Below are 21,326 nucleotides of genomic sequence, written 5' to 3' on the forward strand. Positions count from 1 at the left end.
AGCAGCCTGAACCACCAAGGGCTGTTCGCATCTCTGAGACCTTGGCTGCCTCTCCTCTTTGAGCTTCAGCCTCACTGCAGGATGTGAGGAGGCAGGAGAAGGAAGCTAGGGAGTCCTGTGTCTGGAAGAACGGTGGGGCTAGATCTAGGGAGTCCTGGGTCCAGGAGAACGGTGGGGCTAGACCTAGGGAGTCCTGGGTACAGGAGAACGGTAGGGCTGAACCTGGGTGTACACATCCCCACCCTCCTAGTCCACAGGAAGACAGCCCTACCTCCTTCCTACTGGCTCTCTCTCTAGAGTTCCAAAGCCCAGAGGCTCAAGCTGTGAGGAGCCAATGGCTCTTTTTTCCCAGTTAGTACCTCTAAGTCCAGGTCACCCTGATCCCATGTGGGGTGTGACCACCACCTTCGTCCTCCAGGGAACCTCAGGAAATTTCAGGAACATGAGACATCACAGAAGAAAGCTGTAGTCACCAAATGGAGGGAACCCAAGAGAGGTTCTAAGGGCATGCTGCAGAATGGTGGAGGTGGACATGGAGCCTTGGGGCTAACATCTGCCATCCTGGGCTTCCACTCTGCCTTTCTTCCCCTGGTCCTTCTTTTTGGAATGGAATTGTAGACTCAGTGTCAAAGTTAGATGTGTGTAACTTATCCTGGGACTGTTTGGTATAGTACAAATATAAAAACACAAAGGCAGACATTGGGGTTCAAACTGAAGATCAGAAAAGCAAAATAGCCACGCCACGACAAAAATCTTTTTTTTTTTCTACACACAATTCTAGTTTATTATGGCAAAGGTGAAAACGCCACCTTCTCCACAACAGCAACCAGTAAAATTTATCCCAAAAATAACTCGGTACAAAACAGGTCTGTTTCAGAATTTAAAAAAAAAAAAGAAAATAAAAAAGCCTTTACATTGAGTTTTTAGATCCTATTTTAAAACAGGAGGGAAAAATGAAACAAAAACAAATCCACCATTGTCTGCATAGTCCAGTTGCCAACCCTCCCTCTCTAGGGATCTCGGACGAAGCTTCTGGGTTCTGTTACTTGTGTGGATTTGCTCGGCTGTTTAACTGGTGTCCATCCTGGCATTGTAAGCATCCAGCTGTTCATCTAGCTCCTCAGCAGAAAGCTGCTGCTTTGAGTTCCTGCCGGTACCTCTACTTCTTCCCCGGCTGCCTCCACGGGTTTCTCTCCGGGTGCCACCACCACCAAAACTACCAGAGCCACGGTTTCTTCACGACAAAAATCTTAACCTCTACCAAGGCTGGGTGACTTCAGAATGCACTCTGAGCCTCCTCCCGTCTTATATTTCCCTTTAGTTCTGGGATTAAAGGCGTTGTGACTCCCTAGTGCTGGGTATTAAAGGCTGTGAGGCCCCACCACCTGGTACTATTTCTGCACTGATCTTGTGTAGCCCAGGGTGGCCTTGAATTCACAGAGCTCCATCTGCCTCTGTCTCCCAAATCCTGGGATTAAAGGTGTGTGACACCACTGCTTGGCTTCTAGTGGCGTAGTTTTACCCTCTGATCTTCAGGCAAGCTTTATTTATTAAAACATAAATAAAATGTCTCTATAGTTTAGAGTACAGGGCCTCTTCAGTCGCCATGAGCCTATGGGGGCACGGCACAGAATGTGGCGGCCTGGGTCTGCCCTGTCTCCCACAGGTCCAGCTGTCTGAACATTTCCGAGATGGAGGTTGCTGTTTGGGGACATTCTGAACCTTATATTGGAAGCTGAGCTCTGGGGTGATCAAGGTGGGTTGCTGAGAGTGGGCTGTTTGTTTGTTTGAGACAGTGGTCTCCCTATGTAGCTCAGGCTGTCCTGGAACCCACTAAACAGACCAGGTTAGCCTTAAACTCCTAGGCCAAGCCCTTGTCTGAGGGCCAGTTTACAGCTTCATAGTTGTCAAGATCAAGAGTCACCCGAGTGAAGGGCTGGCTCCCTGGATATGCGGGTGAGCCACTTCTCTCAGGTTCCCTTTTTTCCGCCATGTGACTGGGTACCGGCCAATGCAGTGTGTCCATAGAAACCTCCGGCAGCCTTCTGTATGCACTCATTCCGTGTCTGCTGCCCAGGATGCTAATAAACTGGGAACATGCCTCTGAGTAGGTACAGGGAGCCAAAGAAGAAAAACAAAAGAACAACCAAAACAAACACATCTACAGAGTTCAGCCACTGAGATGTCAAAATTATCTGTTAGAGCAAGTGGTGTTATTTCAACCAATAATGCTCCTGGCTGAAGTCAAGAGAGGTCCCAGGGTCCTTTTGAGATGTGCCCCAAGCCTACCCTCGGTGGGTGCTGCAGAAGGGTGAAGGGCCGGGGGGCTGGGAGACCTTTCAGCTCTGGAGCCTTGTGTTCCCATCTGACAGCCAGGTGAGGGCCTCCCCAGCCCAGTCCCGAGGACAGAACAGTGTTCTTGCATCAGCCTTGGGCCCCTAGGGTCCCACCATCGATCCTGGGTTACCCAAGAGACAGGAGTGAGGATCATCAGTCCCTGTCTCTACTCAAGATACCATCACCCTTCACCCAGGAGCATTCTCTGGGGAGCTGGGGAGCAGGCCGGCTGCCACCTGGTCCTGGTGCCACAATTGCTCTGCAAGGCCATTGAGCACATGAGCAACGTCAGCCAGCCCAGCCCGCCCGTCCAGTGTACGCCCATTCTGCCAGCCGCCGCCCTGGCACACTCTTCACCCGTAATAAGGGTATTTGCCAGGTCTGCCGGAAGGCTGTGAGGTCTCGCTCTGGCACGTCTGTGTGCATGTACTGGTCAAACCTGGAGGAGGGTTAAGGCTCCTAGCCAAGAGGCTCTGCTCAGCATCCCATCACACTCAGCCTTGGCCTACTCTCTAGAGGTCACACCAGGGGCCAGTCTTTAAAGAAAAACTGTGGCTTGGACCTCACAGGGTGACAGGTACTTTACCAGGTGTGCATCCTATGGGCCACTCAAAGGATACTTGGAGCCAATGACCATCTTGACGACCCCAGGGGCTTCGCTGGCTACACGGGTTAACTGTCCAGGAAGGTCTTCGAAGGAGGCTCGGTCAGTGAAAGAAAAGAGGAACAGGAAGGCGTCTGCATTCTCTTTGCAAGCCTGAGGACACACGACATGTGACCCCGTGACTCCGCGGGCCTAGAGGCCCCCAAGAAGGATCAGTAGCATCTCCTCCTTCCACAGACTGAGAAACTGAGGCCCAGAGCAGAGAGTGGCTGGGACACAGGTCCCGGAGCTAGTCAGAGTACACCGACAGCCCTCAGGTAACTGATGTCCAAGTCAGGTTCCTGTAGACAGGGTGGGTCTCTGACAAGCCCCACCCAAAGCCCACCCAGGCCCACCTGCCCAGCTCACCGGCAGCATGTGGTCAAATTTCTTGAGGGCGGACTCGCCACAGTCCCAGAACTCAAAGCGGAACATGACCACACGGTCGCTGGCCTTTAGCTTGGCCGGCCAAAACACCACAGTAGTCTGAATACCTGAGAATTGGGATCAGCCAATCAGAAGTGGGATGCGGGGTGGGGCGGGGCTGGGAAGGGGCACGAGGAAGAGCTAAACATCCACCCTGTGGGTCACCACCCTGACGTGGTGGAAGGCATGGTCCCTGAAGTGGGAGAATCCTCAGAACAGGAAGGAACGGTGTTACTATGCAGGAGTCCTTGGTAGGCCATGTGGAACTGACCCGTGCCACATGAAAACGGGAGGAAGGAGACCTCAAATGTTCTGGGACATACATGGATCAAAAAGAAACACAGCTGGGGATAGGCAGGTCGTAAGCATCTACCAACCAGACGCCACCACTGTCTCTAGCTCCAACCTGAAAAACACTACTTCCCAAGGCCACAGAGGAAACGGCATTGTTTTGTATAAACCCCTGCTAAAGCAGTCTGGGGCCGGGTTCTTGCCTCCCTCAGGGAAGGCTACCAAGGATAGGCTGAGGGTTCGAGCTACTCACCAGTCGTCTCATGGTGCACTACAGGCACTTCCAGGCCTGCCAGCTTCGCCACCAGTGCAGTCTTGCCCACACCACTCTTTCCGGACACAAAGATCTTATAGCTGGCAGTATCAATGGCCACTGAAGGGGGTAGCACTGGCCGTTCCAGCAACCCTGTGGCAAGGAGGGAATCAGGGAGCTGGGGAGTTATTTCTGCTCTTGCTCAGACCCTGGGAGAGATACCCTGTATCTAAAGTTAACTAGCCAGCTTGGTTCTCTGCCTTCGACCCAGCTCTACAGAGGCCCAGAATATATAGAGATGACCTAGGAGCTCATAGCTGATCTGTTCAATTGCGAGATGCTCGAGAGCTTTGCCGGGAGCCTGGATGACATACCCCTCTGGGCACATAGACAAAGCACTGGGTGTTTTGCTTGCATGTATGTCTGTGTATCATATGTGTGCCCAGTGCCTGCAGAGACCAGAGGGTGGTGTTGTATTCCCTACCACTGGAGTTACAGACAGTTGTGAGCCGCCATGTATGCGCTGGGAATCAAACCTGGGTTCTCTGGAAGAGTTGCCAGTGCTCTTAACTGTTGAGCCACCTCTCCAGCCTTTCCAGGCCCCTTTTAAGTTTGATGCTGGAAATTTTTTGTTTTGTTGTTTTTTGAGACAAGGTTTCTCTGTGTATCCCTGTCTGTCTTGGAACTTGCTTTATAGACCAGGCTGGACTGGAACTCACAGAGATACACCTGCCTCTGCCTCCCAAGTGCTGGAATTAAAGGCATGTGCCACCACCACTGGCTTTGAAATATTTTTTATTGTTACTATTTAATCTGGATTTCTCATACACAAAACCATGGTGCTGTAGAATTTCTCCTTTAACCGGGAAATATAAGCACAAGTATTTCCAGTTACTAGAAATAAATCCCATAAAACCAATTCGTTGAGATCTTTATGAGTTCTTAAAACTTGCACACAGGGTTGGAGCGATCGCTCAGTGGTGAAGAGCACCAGCTGCTCTTCTAGAGGAGCCAGGTTCCATGCCCAGCACCCACATGGTGGCTCACAACCATCTGTAACTGCAGTCTCCAGGGATCTGCCCTCCTCTTCTAACCTCAAGGGCACTGCATGCATGTTCTGCACAGTTATGCATGCATGTAAAACACTCATACACACAAAGAATATTTAGTAATAAAACATTGAATATAAAAATGTCAAAACGATGATATTCCATAATCTAATAATTTGAAGTCCTAAGTTCTGAGCTGGTTTTTGAGGCTCCAGGGACAGAACAACCCCCGGCATGCTAGGTGACAGCTCTACCATTGAGCTATATCCCAGCCTCATGAGACAGACTCTTTCTATGTTGCCCTGGCAATCCCTGAATTCGTGATCCTCCTGCCTCAGCCTCTCCAGTAACTATGGTCTGAAGCCTGCTGGTGCTAGACTCCCAAAGCAGATGTTATGCCTCTTGGCCTGAATCATGGCTTTGCTTGGGTAATGTGGCTTAATTCAGGGGCACACCAATGCCTCACCTTAGATAGCAAGGCACTGAAGGGTTCTCCTTTCCTCATTAGAGTATGACCCTAAGCAAGTTCTTTTTTTTTTTTTTTTTTTTTTTCGAGACAGGGTTTCTTCTGTAGCTTTTGGAGACTGTCCCAGAACTAGCTCTTGTAGCCCAGGTTGGCCTCGAACTCACAAATATCCGCCTGCCTCTGCCTCCCGAGTGCTGGGATTAAAGGCGTGCGCCACCACGGCTCCCTAAACAAGTTCTTAAATGTGCTGCTAAGAATATTGAATAGGCCTGGCCTGGTGGCATATGCCTAATCCCAGGGCTGGGGAGGCAGAGGTAGGCGGGTCTGTGAATTCGAGGCCAACCTGGTCTGCAGAGTGAGTTTCAGACAGCCAGGGGCTACATAGAGAAATCTTGTCTCAAAAAAGAAAAAAAAAAACCCATCAGGTGTTGGTGGCACATGCCTTTAGTCCCAGCACTCAGGAGGCAGAGGCAGGTGGATCTCTGTGAGTCTGAGGCCAGCCTTGTCTACAGAACAAGTGCCAGGACAGGCTCCAAAACTACACAGAGAAACCCTGTCTTTTTTTTTTTTTTTTCCGAGACAGGGTTTCCCTGTAGTTTCTAGAGCCTGTCCTGGAACTAGTTCTTGTAGACCAGGCTGGCCTCGAACTCACAGAGATTCGCCTGCTTCTGCCTCCCGAGTGCTGGGATTAAAGGCATGGGCCACCATCGCCCGGCGAAACCCTGTCTTGAAAACAAAACAGAAACAAAAAGAGAGAGAGAAATAAAGAAAAGAGAAGAAGGTTTAATGGTGGCACACGCCTTTAATCCCAGCACTTGGTAGGCAGAAGCAGGTGGATCTCTGAGTTCAAAGCCAGCCTGGTCTACATAACGAGTTTTGGCTATGTAGTGAAACCCTGTCTTCTGGAAAAAGGTAGCTTAGAGGACTACTGTGCAAAGCGCCCAGCAGAGGGCATAACTCCAGGTGAGGAGGACTCAGTCAACAGCATCTCTGGTGACATTGCTATTGGCAGGCATGGGCTGTTTCCATGTTCCTGGCTCTGCTGGTGGAATTAGCTTTAAGGAGATTTGGGGGAGGGGGCCCTAGAGAGATGGCATCCAGGGGACCTCGATGGTGAGGGCAGCTGTTGGGCAGGTCCCACTGTCCTGTTTCTGCTACCCCAGGGAGTGTCAAGAGAGCACAAGGGTGGTATGTGGTGTGTGACAAGGGGAGGAGAGGCACTTACCAAACTCCCGCCGGCGATTCTTGCGCAGGATGCAGGCTAAGTACTCCTTGCCCTCGACGGTCTCATGCCAGTCTGGGACAATCACCGAACCGTGCACGGGAGGTCTGGCCATGGTTGAGCACGCCAGTGAGGTTAGGATGCGGCAGAATACTGGGAGTAGGAGTGGAGAGAGGGGTGACCGTTATCCAACCCCATGGTTCCTCTTATTCTCTTTTTGGCTCTCCCTTGAAGCCTGGCTCCCCACCCGAAGGTGCATTTCCATAGCCCATTCCTCCACATCGCTCTCTGGTGAACAGCCCAACCTTGTCCTAGGAAGATATTTCCACAAGCCTCTTCTGCCTGTCGCCTTCCGAGGGTCTCACACCCCGGCTTCACCTCTGCCTCCTACACTCCGACTCCCGGGACCGCCAACTTTCACAGTCCCGGCGAGCAAGCAAGCAAGCAGGAGGAGGGAATGATCCCTTTAAAAGCCCGCCCTGTGTGCTTGCCCAGCCCGCAGAGCCCGCTTCCGCCAGGCCTAGACGTAGTCCGTGAGGCGCATGTGCAGGATGTTGCCATGGCAACACGGAGAGAGGCGGGGCCCCTTATTCAGGCCGGTCTTTGTGGGTTCCGCAAGGTCCGCAGTTTCATCCCTCAGCTTTGGCTTTACCAGTCTGGGCTCAGATTTTCCTCTCAAACGTAGTCATTTCCTCCAGGAAGGAGGCTTCCTCAGTCCTCTGGGCCTCCCTTTCTTCTACAAGGTGGATGTTAACATCAAATGCTTTTTTCCCTTTCTTTCTTTCTTTCTTTCTTTCTTCTCTTCTTCTTCTTCTCTCTCTCTCTCTCTCTCTCTCTCTCTCTACTCTCTCTCTTTCTTTCTTCCTTTCCTTCCTTCCTTTCTTCCTTCCTTCCTTTCTTTCTTTCTTTCTTTCTTTCTTTCTTCCTTTCTTCCTTTTTTAGACAGTCTCACTGTGTATCCTCCCTGGCTAGACTGGAACTTCCTATGCAGAAAAGGATGGCCTCGAACTCACAAAAATACTGCCTCTGCCTCTCTAGTACTGGGGTTAAAGGTGTGCACCACTATACTTGCCCCCCCCCCCACCTTTTTTCCTCATAGCGTTCTTTACCAAAGTGTCTGGGCAACACAGCTCAGCGAGCTTTAGTTACTGTGTTGTTGTTACTAATGTCACAGTCCTATTGTTCCTGCTCAGCAGGTCCATCATCAAACACCTCTGGACTGAGAAGTCAAGAGACTTTTGTAAGAGGTCCAAATAAAGAGTCATTTGTTTACTAATTGATTTATTCATTCCTTTCATTCAGTGGTGATCAAGCCCCGACTGTGTGCTCAGCATCTAGTAGGAGCTGTGGAAGCCATGGTCCTGCCCTGAGCCTGGATGCTCCAGCCTGGGCCTGTGAGCAACCCAGAAGCGGGCTGCTCAGTAAATGACGTGAACTGGACAGGACAAAGGGACCAGCTCTGAGAGGCGTCTATTACGTTTACCCTGCACAGGTATCTCGCGCAGTGTGTCTTCAAGTAGGGCCAGCCACTGTTTTGCAGTGAATGAGTTAAGGGGGCTTGGTGGAGGCTACTGCACTGGAGTCTACGGCCCTTCATCTCCGTATAAACAGTACCATGTCTTTTCTATTACAGATGAAGAAAGCCCGAGGAATGACATAGCCTGTCTGGGGTTACACCTGCCACACAATAGTCAGTGGAAAAACAGACTCAGAAGCCCAGGTTACCTGACTCTGAAAACACTATCCATTCAGCCAGATTGGGTTTTCAGCACTTCACCCCAGCAGCTAGGAGGGGCTAGTGAAGCTAAAAGCAGGAAGAGGGCCGCAAACCTTCAAGAGAGGTTTGTGTCTCACTGTGTAGGGAAGGGAGGAGGGTGCAAGAAAGGGAGCTTTCCTCGCTGGCTTACACTGCATGGAGGCAGAAGTATAAGAGGAAACCATTTGTACAGGACTCTGTGGCTGGAATCCATTGCTCATGCTCCCGGGCTCCTTCTGGAATGTTGGGGATCTGCCCAGCCAGGGTGATCCATAGCTGTGCACGGCTCTCCACAGGCCAGGAGGGCTCAGATCTGAATTGTCTTTGGGTTTCTAGACTTCACATCCAGCCTCGCCAGGTCTGACTTGTGGGAGACACAATGCGGGGGGGGGGTGTGTGAGAAAGTGCAGCAAACAGCAGAGCAAGCTGGTGTTAACGTGGGGGGTCCTGGCGAGGCGTCAAGTCCTCTTGGGCACAGACAGGGAGGCTGGTGGATAGAGCAGCTGGTGGCCAGAGGGTGAGGAATTCACTCAGTATTCACTGTTTTGCCTGAGCTCAGGAGAAGACCCTTGCCATCCTCAGCACGCTACTCCTGTGCAGTAAGTGGTTCCTTGCTGCATCTAGAATACCCATGCTCTGCTCCCTCACTGCGGCCGGTAAGCCCACCAGCCCACCCTCCCCTCACTCAGATATGCTAGCTACACTGCTTTTTCCTCCTTCAGTGTGTGGACTTCATGCTGCCCCAGGGCCATTGTTCCTGATACCCCACCTACATCTTTCTTCAAGATCTTCCCATGGCCAGCTTCTCCGGTCAGCTCCCAGCTGAGACTTGTCTCTCCTGAGGCTTCCTGGGATCAGCTGGGCTACAGGGCTGTGCAGGCAGAGCACTTGTGGCCAGGCATGGTGGTCTGAGTTTGATCCCTGGGACCCACATAGTAGAAGGGGAAACTCCGGGGGCCCCATAAGGTAAATGGAGAGAAACAACTCCCACAAGTTACCTTTTGACTGTGGTACATGTTTATTTATGAAGGTACAGACACACAGACACACATAGGTGTATACACACACAGATCAGAATAAGTCTTTTTTTGTAGTAACTTTAAAAAATATTTATTTATTTTGAGACAGGGTTTCTCTGTGTAGCCCTGGCTGTCCTGGAACTCACTCTGTAGACCAGGCTGGCCTTGAAATCACAGAAAGCCAACTGCTCTCTACCTTTTAAGTGCTGGGATTAAAGGTGTGTGCCACCACCACCACCAGACCTCTTGTCTCATTTTAATGCATCCCTGAATCAGTCATTTCAGTTCAGCGATTTCCGGGTAAACTCTAGTTCCTTTCTTTCTCTCTCTTTTGAGACAGGGTCTCCCTACACAGTCCTGGCTGTCCTGGAACGCACTATGTACACCAGGCTGGTCTGGAACTCAGAGACCCACCTGCCTCTGTCTCTCAAGTGCCCAGCCTCTTTTTTGAAATCTCTTGCGCCCCCAGCCTTGGGGCTCATGTTCAGTGTTGGAGGAGGGCTGACTCTAATGCCAGGGAAGCCATGGTGGGAAGGTCACCCACTCAGAGGCCATCTGAGAGTGTGCTCCAGGGAGAACTCTGCACTCAGCTCTTTGGTGCTGGTCTGGTCTGCTTTCTCCTCCTGGTGGGGATTCAGCCACATCTGAGAGGATGAACTCAGGCCGTCATATAGTCCTGGAACAGTCTGCCAATCCCAGCAGCCATTACTAGCATAATCTAGTACCTGTGACTATCTATGGAGAAGCGACCTCCCCCCAAGATCAGGCCTGCTGACAGTCCCTCACAGAGGGGTGAGGAAGGACGTTAGATCTTCACCGGAGGTCCTAGCCACTCCGTCATGCACCCCTACCGAACTGTATGTGCCCCAACTGCATGTGGTCTCAGGAAGTGGAGTATATAGAAGAAAAATTAACTAAAGGCCGATGCCTTTACTCATTACTCATGCTGCGGTGGGACTTTTCAGTGTAGCCGCTGTTTGGGGGGTCACCTGTGCTTTTGCAAAGAACCCCACCCATGCTCCTACATGTAGGCCCACCAACTCATTGTTTACTAAGCTTGGTTTGGATGGAATGGTTCTTCTGATCGGCTGCTGACTGTTGAGGGGAGAAACATTTGTGAGGAAGCTGGAAGCTCCACCAGGGGTGAGTTAGTATGTGCCACTGCCTGGGGGTGAGGGTCAGTAAAGGGTGCCCAGGTCAGTGCCACCCTCCACAGACAACAGTCCATGCCTTCCTGCCAAGTGTTTGCAGCAGCCCTCCTTTTTATCCTGTAGGGGGCGGGCATGTGGGTCCCTGGTGTGGAGAAGACACCAGCTTGGCTTTGTATATATGACAGCCAGAGCCTGGCTTCATAGGTACTGAGTTTCCCACAGCTGGGGGCTGGGGCAGACAACACTGGGGTGGGGGTGGGGCTGTGCTGGGCCTGCAAAGGTTAGCCTGGGGGTGGCACTCTGAAACTGAGGCAGGCTAATCAGGGAGTGCCAACCAGGGTTCGGAAAAGGGAACAATGGGCAAGCCCATTGTCTCTTTCCTTATTACGTCAGACAGAGCGCGCGCACACACACACACACACACACACACACACACACACACACACAGGTGGACCGTGCACGTACAAAGTTTTTCCTAGGACTCCCCCAAGTGGCCGTTTGGGGAATCACATCCATTCAAAAATCTTGCCTGGTTCCAGCTAAATTGCTAGAGCACAGCTTCCTAAAACTGCTTTACTGACAGCCTGAGGATCAAAGAAGTGAGGAGGCTTATCCCAGCTCATCTCTGGTTCCATGTCTATTTTGGTTAAAAGCCTGTATTATAAGCCCTCTCACTTCTAAGACTCTCTGAGTCTGAAGAGTCAAGTAGTTTCAAGAGTCAAAGGGGCAGGGAGAGCTCATTCCCAACCTGATGCAAGAACCAGCTGTCACCCAGCAGCTCATCAGTGTCCACTCAAACACTCGCAGCAAGGGAGAAACCACCCCTCACACCCATTCCCTGGCAATGCTGTAGAAGAGCTAACACAGGTAAGAGATGCTGTCCTCAGGGGTGGAGGGAGAGAAGCAGCAAGGGGAAGCCCCAGTCATGTGGCTAGCCTGGTAGGTTTGGAGGCAGTGCCCTTATTTTGCCAGGCCCATGGGTGCTCTAGGCCCTCTGCTTTTAGGGATCTTTCTCAGGTTCCTATAGCCTCAGGATAGTGGCCTGGGCTGGTGAGTCTGCGCTGTCTCTCTTCCTGCACTTACACTGAGACGAGGGAGGCCACCCTGGCTGAGTACTGCGTTGGACCTGCGCGCAGAGAGTGGGGCTTCCGTGGGTGACAACTTACCATATGTGAGGCACACTGCTGGCTTGCTTCCTCTACTCCTGCAGCACACCCTCCTGAACCCACAGGGTGAAACGACCACCCCACAGCTGGTAAGACCTGCACCCCAGGGTAAAGGAGAAAAGCAGGGGCAGCAGCACCCAGGCCCTATTTGCTGTGTGCTCTGCATTTCTCTTGGAGCTCCATCTCAGGGTGGGACCAAAGATCAGCGATGCCAAGTCCTTCAGGCATGGTGGGGACAGGGTAAGCAATCAACCTTCCAGCCACTGGTTTCCTCCCACTTCCCTCCACCTGGGGAGTCCCCCTTTCTCTCCTGTACTAATAAAACAGTCCAGACAAATCAGTCCATTTTTGTTTTATTTGTTAAACTGCTAAAAAGTCATCAGGGGAAAACATTAACAAAATGAAATTGACAGATTTAAATATCCATGGGTTCCATTTTCATTCCTACACTGTGATGTGCCTAAAATGACGATCAGGGTGAGCCACCTGGCACCCCTGAGTGGTATGGAAACATCACTCACAGCACCAGCTTCGCCAGGGCACGGTGGGTGCGCACTGACATGAGCCCTGGTTGGTAGAAGGGGACAGAGCGAGCGAAGCGAGCACAGTGGAGCCCAACAGGCTGGCTTTCATCCATAAGGACGGCGGTGAGAGGCCACCAATGGTGGCAGCAGAACATGCTGTATGCAGTACCCGAGGCCAGGTTTTCTTTCCTGGCCCCCTTCAGCTCCTCCCCACCATCGTATGCGCTGGTGAGATAACACAAAGCAGAGTACATCACCATGCTGGGGTCACCATGAGGACAAGGACAGACAGACGGACACACCAAGCAGGTGATTTACTTTGAAGGGGAAAAGCAAAGCAGAATGAACCCAGAAAGATATGGTAAAGGAAGGGAGGACCCCCTTGTTCTGTTGCCAGTGGCTGTTCCCGCAATGCGGCTTCCTCCTCTTCTTTGCTGTATTTAAGGAGTTCCAAGACCGCTCTTCCACAGTTCATGGCTCAAACATTAAAGTCAATCAACCCACAGAGGCTGGGGGGAAAGCAAGCTCCAGCATTAACTTAAACAAAACTCTTTCTACACCTTATTGGTGATCCCAAAATGTGGCGGGAGGTGCGGTTGTGACGTGCTCACCGTAAGCAAGGAAGGAAGGTAGAAAGAGGAATGAAAACAAATGCTCTCTGCTACGTGGTGTGTGGATAATGAACAGGAGGCTCTGTGCAGGAGCGGAGCAGTGCCCAGAACTCTTACACGAGAGAGGCCAGCGAAATGACTGAAGTTAATATGACTGAGGGCTCTCAAAGGCACACTTGTAGGAATGGAAAGGGTTAAAGCTTCAAGTAGAAATAAGATGTATTTTAAATACTTAAATACTGATAAATATTTGCTTTAGGTGCTCCTGAGGGTTCAAACAAAATATTTTGTCTCATTTCTCTCAGTGAATTTTAAGACAAAATTGGTATCGTGTCAAAAAAAGGAATTGTGGTTAAATTTGAACTAATGGTGTTGTGGGAATGCTGACCTCTGCAGAGACACCGGAAGTCCTGCCACACAGTCTCCCGGGGCTGGGAAGACACCATCGTCACTGTGGAGTCACTTTCCCACGGCACACATCCACAGAGCTCAGGGACTACCAAGTCCTGCACTGCTGGGTGCACACAAGCTTCCTCTGGAGGGACTGCAGATACCGGGCTCTCAGCAGTGAACGCAGCCCCAGGACCCCAGAGTTCTGAGGAACCCACTGCTTTCAAAGAGGTTAATATTTCTGTTGCCTGCCTACTTGGGAAAAGTAGGAGAATCAACAGTTGACAGACAGCTTAGGAAGGCCACAGGGGAAAAAGAAAGACTACAAAGTGGAGATTTTAAACTTCTAAGTGTCTGAATACTTGGTATTTAAGTAGAAACCAAGTCTAGGGGCACCGTCCACATGCAAACATCACAGCCAGGGTTCAGAAATACGAGGTTGCTCATCTGCTGGCCTTGCCTCATAAGGCAGGGCCCCATAGGATCAAACAGTCTCGGCCAAAGGACTGGCAGAAGCAACAAGGCAGGGAGCCGGAGGGGTGGGACACACAGAAGTAGGCACAAGGGTGTTCCCTCGGGAGCAGCTCCAGAGCACAGGCCTTCCCTGGGCTCCCACGGGGGCTTTCCTGCCGAGACCACTAGAGCAGAGCGAATGGCTAAGGGAAGACTGAGCATGAAGCAGACACAGCTCTTAGACAGGTGGGGCCAGCAGCAGTGGGCTTGTGTCTGGGAGATGCTGACAAGAAGAAAGGAGAGTGGGTGGAGCTGGGAAACGTGCTTTCGTTGTTTCAGTTTTGGTTTTAAAAGCAAAATGAAAATTCTTCACCACTGACAAGAAGCCACCAAAATCCAGAGTTGCACGGCCATTTAAAATAATCTTCTTTGCTATCTCCTATGCACAGGCTGTGCTTCAAGTCTAGTCATTTCCAGCGCCTCTGAACAACACGAACCCTCTCCTGGGGGGTCGTAGTTATCAGGACTGAAGTGAAGTACAATGCTGGGGACTTAGGTGCAAACAAGAGAGGGGAGGGATAGATAGTGTTGCCCCCAGGTCATGTCCAAGTGTCAAGGACGTGATACTCAACCCAGTCACTTGCCAACAGCACAGCAGAAGGTGTCACAGGTCAGGAGACCCTTTCTGGGAGGAACTGTTCCCAGATTCCCCTTTAAGACCAACTCCTACATTTTACTAACAGGGACAGGTGTGCCATGTGCAACAGAGATAAAAGAAACAGAGAAAAAGGAATCTTTGGGGCTGGGCCTGGTGGCACCTGTCTTTCCTCCCAACATTCGGAGGCAAAGGCAAGAGAGTCTCTGTGAGCTACATAGTGAGAACCTGCCTAGGGTAGGCGGGGGTGTTTTCTTATGCTTGAGTTTTGTTTTGTTTTAATGATATTGGCATCTTAATTTTACTTGTTTTGTTGAGACAGAGTCTCATCATATAACCCAGGCTAGCCCCATCATCCGGCCTCTGCTCTGAGTGTTAGGGTCACAGGTGTGTACCCCCACACTGCGGTGGAAGGCTTGAGAAATCTGACTTCTACAGACACTGGAGTTTTGTAAGAGAAGCTGGAGCAATGGAGGTCCTGATGCTTTTTAAAAAGACCAAATGCCCAAACCCAAACAAGTGAAATAAAACACCCCAAACCAAAGCGAACCGCTGAAGGGAGGGGAGCAGCCAGACAGAAAAGGGCCGCAGAGGACCCAGTTCTAAAAGGAAAACACTATGTTTTTTTGGCAACTTGCAACCAAACACGATTGTCAGAAAAATCTCATAATTGGACACTGCATGTTTGCTGAGACATGTAGGAAGAACTAGGACCGACAGACAGGAAGGAGGCAGACGGATGGCAGCTCTCTAAACATTGTTTCACCGTGACTCCGGCATGTGGGGAACGGTATTTCTTGTTGGGTGACTTCTCTGGATCACAGAAGGGACCAGGCACAGGTGCTTGTGCAGAGCCATCACAGGTCCTCTGGGGTTCAAACAGGAGGGGGAAGAACTTTTTCTGTTAACCGACTTTGACCCTGCAGCGCGGCGTCTGTCTGAGAAGGCCACAGAGATCACAGGGGGCTCTTCAGCTTGCTTCTCGTGGGAAGTTACTGCTGTTCGTCTTTCCCTAACTTCCTGGTCTGGTTATCAGCACAACAGAAAAGGCAGCACAGCCTCCACAACAGCTCATCTGAACCAGGACGGAGATCTCACCTTTACTTGTAAACAGAGTTGGGTATATAATATATCTGTATATATTTATATATAATCTTTTCCTTAATGGAGATTTGATCCCAGCCTGGAGTGAGTTAGGCCTGGAATTGGAGTTTTGGTTTGTGAGAGTTATGTTGTTTTCCCAAGTCTCAGTCCAAATGCTTGTACACTGGAAAATTCCAAACGAAAAGGGATTTCGAACACATTATCTCTTTGCTCGCACAAAGTACAAGGCGTTTGTTTTTGGATAGTACTTCACATTCTGCTTCTTGTCCATGAGCCCTCCAAATATGATAAGCTCTCCTCGGCCCTGCACCACTGTGTGTAGGCTGGTCTCTGGAGGTCCGACCACGGAACTGCTAGTAAACACTTTCCATTTGACCCGGCCTTTCTCCTTGGTGTCTTTAATGTCCAGAACATACATCTGCATGGGCTTACAGTTCATACTCTGGTACAAGGGTTTTCCAACATTGAGGGACTGTGGAGGGTGGTGGCCCAGACGGCGAGCAATGGGGGGTAAAGAATGACCATCTCCTTGGGCTGGTCCTGGGCGGGGGATGGGTACTGTTTCTCCACTGCTCAGGTTTTGACTCCCAGGAGAGCTTGGAGAAGACCCAAGAGGAGGACTTAGTGTGGCCGACGCTGAGGGGCCTTTGGATGACATCGCTTTGATGGCTTCCAAACTCCGCCGCAGGGCACTGGGGGATACAGCCCCTGCAAGGGCACTGGCCACATGTGGTGGGGTATGAACACCATTTGTCTGTTCTGGAGGGTGTCTCACACTCCCTGCAACTGTCCTGTTGTCTGTACCATCCACGTGACTGCTACTGGAAGCAGACTTCAGGTCCCAATTCAGGTCAATGGAATTTAACCTCAAGTCCTTCTGATCTGGTAGAGACCCTCGTCGGGGGGCTACAGAAAGTCCCATTTTTAGGTCATATCCTTCAGAGGCAGATGGAGTGCTTGGAGATACTACCTGTACAGGGCTGTCTAAGGAAGCACCCCCGACAGCTGCTGTTCCTGGAGACAAGGTTCCACCATTGAGGATGGGAGAGCCATCTCCTCTGGCTGGGGAGAGGCTCCCTTCCCGGGAACCTGAAGGAGTCTGCCTTTGAGCCCTGGGCCTCAGTGTTCCCCAGCGGCCATTGACACAAGGAGCTTCATCCAGACTCCTCACTGGGGACTGGGAGCGGTACTCTCGGGCTTCAGGAACCAGGGCTGGAGGAGTGGCACTGATGGGTGATGGGCGAGAGTTCAAACTGGGGCTGAGCGGTGCTCTCCCACTAGGAGCCTGGCTGAAGACCACCACACACTGTCCCACCTGGAAAACAAAGGAGTGTGCTCACAGCCTCGCCTACAGTTCTCATCATTCTTGCAACCATCCCACACACAGTACCTGTGTGTCTAACACAGGTACTGGGAAAGGCCGGGACTGAGAGGCTGAAAGCAACAGTGGTCCTGGCTAGGAAGGAGGTAGCCCTGAGCGACTGCACTACAGCGGCTGGGGAACAGAGCTCTGTTTGAGGGACCTGGGGAACACTCTGCAGACAGATGGATCCTTAAAGCTAGAAGTCAGACGATGCGCACCTATGTCCTCCTACCAAGAGGCTCATGGACATGGTAAATACTGAAAGAGCATGCGACACCAAACTGATACTTCTGTCAGCTTAACAAATTTGCTTTTCCAGTTTAGGACATTTCCTGCTGGCTGCTCAATCCTTGCTTACCCGGCAGGCTGGATGGCACCATAGTTCCGGGGCACCGTGGTCTTCATTTTCTACCTTGAGTGGCTGCCAGGCCCAGGGACCTGGGTGCATGTGCAGCAGCCAGGCATCTTTGAACAGCTGCAAGAGAAGGAGCAAGGACAGGAGTCAGGGTTGTCAGGTGCTCCAACACATACAACCGCTGTCTCACACTGTGTTACATCTATTTACAGGTATCTATTGTGTGACAGACTGTCATCTTAAAGCTGTGCTACCTGGTTTAAAGTGTGTGGCTTTGCAGGACAGACATCCTAAGTCCTCAGCTATTCACATTCAGCTCTGTCTGCGCCTATGACTCCTGCCTCCATTCACTCATACATGACCCACACCAACTGTAATGGTGTGCGCTTGTGCATGCAGGGGAGAGATGATTCCATTAACTTTCTCAGTCTGCATTGTAAAGTAAATTCCATGTGGACTTCAGTTTTCCACCTATTTTCTATCCCATTGCCCCCTTAATGGGCTAATCTTACAGCTCAAAGAGGAAACAGAGCCAGAAAGAATTGAGGAATGAATAAGAGACTAATGTTTCTGATTAAAAAGAACCTCTCACTCCACACACCCCCTCCCAAAAAAAGAGAACAGAGGAAAGGGCGGAAAACATGAGCACTGCCCTCGGAATGTAAGGGTGCTCTCTGAGTCAGCATTCCCCGAGGGCTCAGTCTCACTGAACAGCTGAGGCAGAATGAGTGGCACTGATACTCACAGCATTGGGACCGCCACAACCGCCAAGGATCAGGATAGTTGCATCATCTATAACAATCTGGGAAAGATGAAGAAATTTAAAATAAACTACAAAGACACAGGCATCTGACTCATGATTCAGTGACATACACAAATGCCACCAGCGCCCAAGTGAGTGTTCCAGCTGCCTACTCTACCAAACCCACACCAATTTGAGACCTTTGAACTGATGACCCTTTAACAGAAATATTCTAACTGAAAAAGTATTAATACAAGTGCGTTAATCATGGAAAATGAAGAGTTCTCTTAAAAAAAAAAAAAAAAAAAAAAAAAACCCACAGGCCTGGAGAGCTGGCTCAGTGGTTAAGAGCATTGCTTGCTCTTCCAAAGGTTCAATTCCCAGCAACCACATGGTGGCTCACGACCATCTGTAATGAGATCTGGTGCCCTCTTCTGGCCTGCAGATGTACATACAAACAAAATATTGTATACATAATAAGTAAATAAATATTTAAAAACAAAAAACCCACTAAGGCCACTCTAAGTAATACAGCAATAGAAGCTGAGAACAAACAGAATAAAAGAAAAGAAGAGAAATTCTCTTTGGCTCAGTGCACAGGGTACCTCACCTCACTCCCATAAAGATACTAACTACAGTGCCTGCTCAATAGTCAAACTCTTTAGTACCTGAGACTGGCCACCTCGGGGATGAGGGCTGGGGCCAGAGATGTTTGGCTTGGACCACGCCCACTGCTCCAGGTCCAGGACCCAGACTTCATTGCTCCTGTGAGACAAGAACACAGCCGTAAGGAAGCTAGGTGGGAGCTGCAGAGCACAGCGGTGGCTGGGAGTTTCTGGTGCCTGTGCCCAGAGGGAAAACTTATATCACTTTCATACAAACAGCCTTCAGAGAGGCTTCCTCAGAGTCCAGGGACTTCAGAATAAAAAGACCGTGGCTGAACTCTACCTAGTTTTGCATCCTAAACAAGAAACTTTATTTTCTCTACCTTTGGTTTCCTTTCCTATGGAACAGAAACATTGCTGATCTTCAAAACTGACAGAAACCAGGCACATGCCAGTGGGGAAGGGGGCCAGAGACCAGAGTTTAAGCCAGCCAGAGTAAGTTCCAGGACAGCCAGGGCTATACAGAGAAACCCTGTCTGGAAAAACCAACCAAATAAATACATAAATAAAATAACACACACACACACACACACGCACGCACGCACGCACGCGCGCGCAATTTACATTATACAAGTGTCTCAGAGACACCAGCACTGAACCCATCCTGAGACCTTTCAACCTTTTATTTCTCTGTGGTCGTAAGGTCTTAGATGAGGTGAATGCGCTTCCATACCTTGGACCCAAAGTACCAGCAGGAAGCAGATTCTAAAAACAAAAACCAGGAGAGACAAAAAACTGGTTCTAAAGGCATCTATCATGGTGCAGGAGCTAATAAAGGTCCACTGATCATGATAACAGAGTATTTCACAGTGGTCGTAAAAGCTTCAGGTTTTTGTTTATCAAGATAGGTTTCTCTGTGCAGCCCTGGCTGTCCAGAACTCACTCTGTAGACCAGGCTGACCTGGAACTCACAGAGATCCACCAGCCTCTGCCTCCCAAGGCTAGGATTAAAGGTGTGCAACACCACAACCTGGCTTAAAAGCTTTGATTTTATTAAGAATCAACTGCTACATTCAACTCCAGAGGGCAGCAGTGCTGGACGTGGCGGCACACACCTTAGGTGGCAGGCAAAGGCAGGCAGGTCACAGTGAGTTCAAGGTTAGTCAGGTCAGCTAGAGAGTTCCTGTCTCAAAACACCTACTCTCCCTGTCAAAGGAAAGGAGCAGCAGGTCAAGGACTGCGGGAATTCAAGGCCAGACAGCAGGGCAAGGGCTGAGTCCTGGCTGCAGTCTCCAGTTTTATCTCTTTAAGGTCTTCTACTTACACACAACGATACAAAGTAGGTACTCCCAAACTTAAACCCTAAATCCTCTCATTTGGAGGGCAGTTCCTTTTGTTTCTCCCCACAAATATTTTTTATTTAATTTACATTTTTGTTTTACCTTTTTTTTTTTAAAGACAGATTTTCATATAGCCCAGGCTGGCCTCAAATATGCTAACGGAGAACTTTGTTCAGGGACAAGGCTGTGCCTAGTTCACCTTTCTGGCCTGTTATGTCCAGGAGTTTCTAACTTTACATTAGCATGAAGCACATCAGAAATACTTACATTTGCCGGGATCCTAAAGAGCCACCAAAGACAATCATTTTATCACCTATCACACAGGAGGAATGGCCAGCCATGGGAGGAGGCCCGTGGGTAGTAACAATGCAGTTCCACCTAATGGAAAACAGGGAGAAGCAACAGTCAGAACCACCTACTCCATCTTGAAAGTATAAGGCACAAAGGAGTGGTGGCATCCACTAAGAAAGACAGCCTGTAACCTTCCTAGCAGACACCTGCTAGACACACACATACATACATGTAGGCAAATGCACATAAAAAAAGAAAAAAAGAGAAACGTATCTGTCAAGCGTGGTGGTGCACACCTTTAACTCCAGCACTCAGGAGGGGCAGGCAGGAGGATCTCTGTGACTTGAGTTCCAGGACAGTCAGGGCTACCTAGAAACACAAAATAAGACAGGCATGTCTGAGAAATAACCTGTGTGGTCCAAGACTGTGGCAGTACACAGGGTCTCCATGCACACTGCTCCTGGAAAGGAGCCACTTTCCTCAGAGACAACAGAACTCCCCTGCTTCTCCTCCTGCGGAAACGGCATTGTAAAGGTCTTAACCCAGAAGCAAGCTCCTGATGTGCGCCCTCTGCACGAACAGAACTTTAGCTTCCATCAACCTCTTCAAGGGATTCTCTTGTTTTGTTAATAATTTTACAAATATTTACTTTCATATTAATGTGTGTTTATCTGACTGTATGCTGTGGGGGGGCAGAGTCCAGAGAAGGGAGCTGGATCCTCTGGAGAAGGGATCTCTAGTCCTCTCTCCAGTCCCTCCAAGGGATTCTTGACACACACAAAAAATAAAGAATCCATTGATTGCTGGGCAGTGGTAGCGCACATCTTTAGTCCCAGCACTGGGAGACAGAGGCAGGTGGATCTCTGTGAGTTCAAGGCCAGCCTGGTCTATTAGAGCTAGTTCCAGGACAGACTCCAAAGCTAGAGAAACCCTGTCTCGAAAAACCAAAAACCAAAACAAAAAAAAAAAAAAAAAAAAAAAAAAAAGGAATCCATTGATTTAAACCCCTTTTTTTGGGCCAGCAGATAGCTTGATGGGCAAAGGCACTTGCCACCAAGCCTGACAACCTAAGCCCGATCCCTAGGATTCACATGGTTAAAGGAGAAAAATGGCT

General features: G+C 50.1%; 2 protein-coding genes across 4 annotated transcripts in view; both read right to left on the minus strand.

Moving 5' to 3' along the window:
- Positions 1-943: 943 nt before the first annotated feature.
- Cplane2 (ciliogenesis and planar polarity effector 2) lies at positions 944-7,190 on the minus strand. Its single transcript, XM_038334250.1, is given in 7 exon segments — positions 944-2,660; positions 2,662-2,776; positions 2,958-3,094; positions 3,350-3,474; positions 3,951-4,103; positions 6,691-6,840; positions 6,993-7,190. Coding segments are annotated over 6 exon segments (777 nt in total). The 5' UTR covers positions 6,803-6,840; positions 6,993-7,190; the 3' UTR covers positions 944-2,525.
- Positions 7,191-12,116: 4,926 nt separating this feature from the next.
- Positions 12,117-21,326, minus strand: part of Fbxo42 (F-box protein 42) — a 63,560-nt gene continuing 54,350 nt past the window's right edge. For all 3 annotated transcript variants that reach the window (XM_038334114.2, XM_038334117.2, XM_038334116.2), the window contains 5 exons: positions 20,189-20,299; positions 18,645-18,741; positions 17,980-18,036; positions 17,238-17,354; positions 12,117-16,831 (listed from right to left, as the gene is read on the minus strand). In XM_038334114.2, the coding sequence (XP_038190042.1) occupies positions 15,716-16,831; positions 17,238-17,354; positions 17,980-18,036; positions 18,645-18,741; positions 20,189-20,299 (1,498 nt within the window). In that variant the 3' untranslated portion in view covers positions 12,117-15,715. The remainder of the gene's footprint in view (positions 16,832-17,237; positions 17,355-17,979; positions 18,037-18,644; positions 18,742-20,188; positions 20,300-21,326) is intronic.

This window comes from Arvicola amphibius, chromosome 6, assembly GCF_903992535.2.
Source record: "Arvicola amphibius chromosome 6, mArvAmp1.2, whole genome shotgun sequence".
NCBI lineage: Eukaryota > Metazoa > Chordata > Mammalia > Rodentia > Cricetidae > Arvicola > Arvicola amphibius.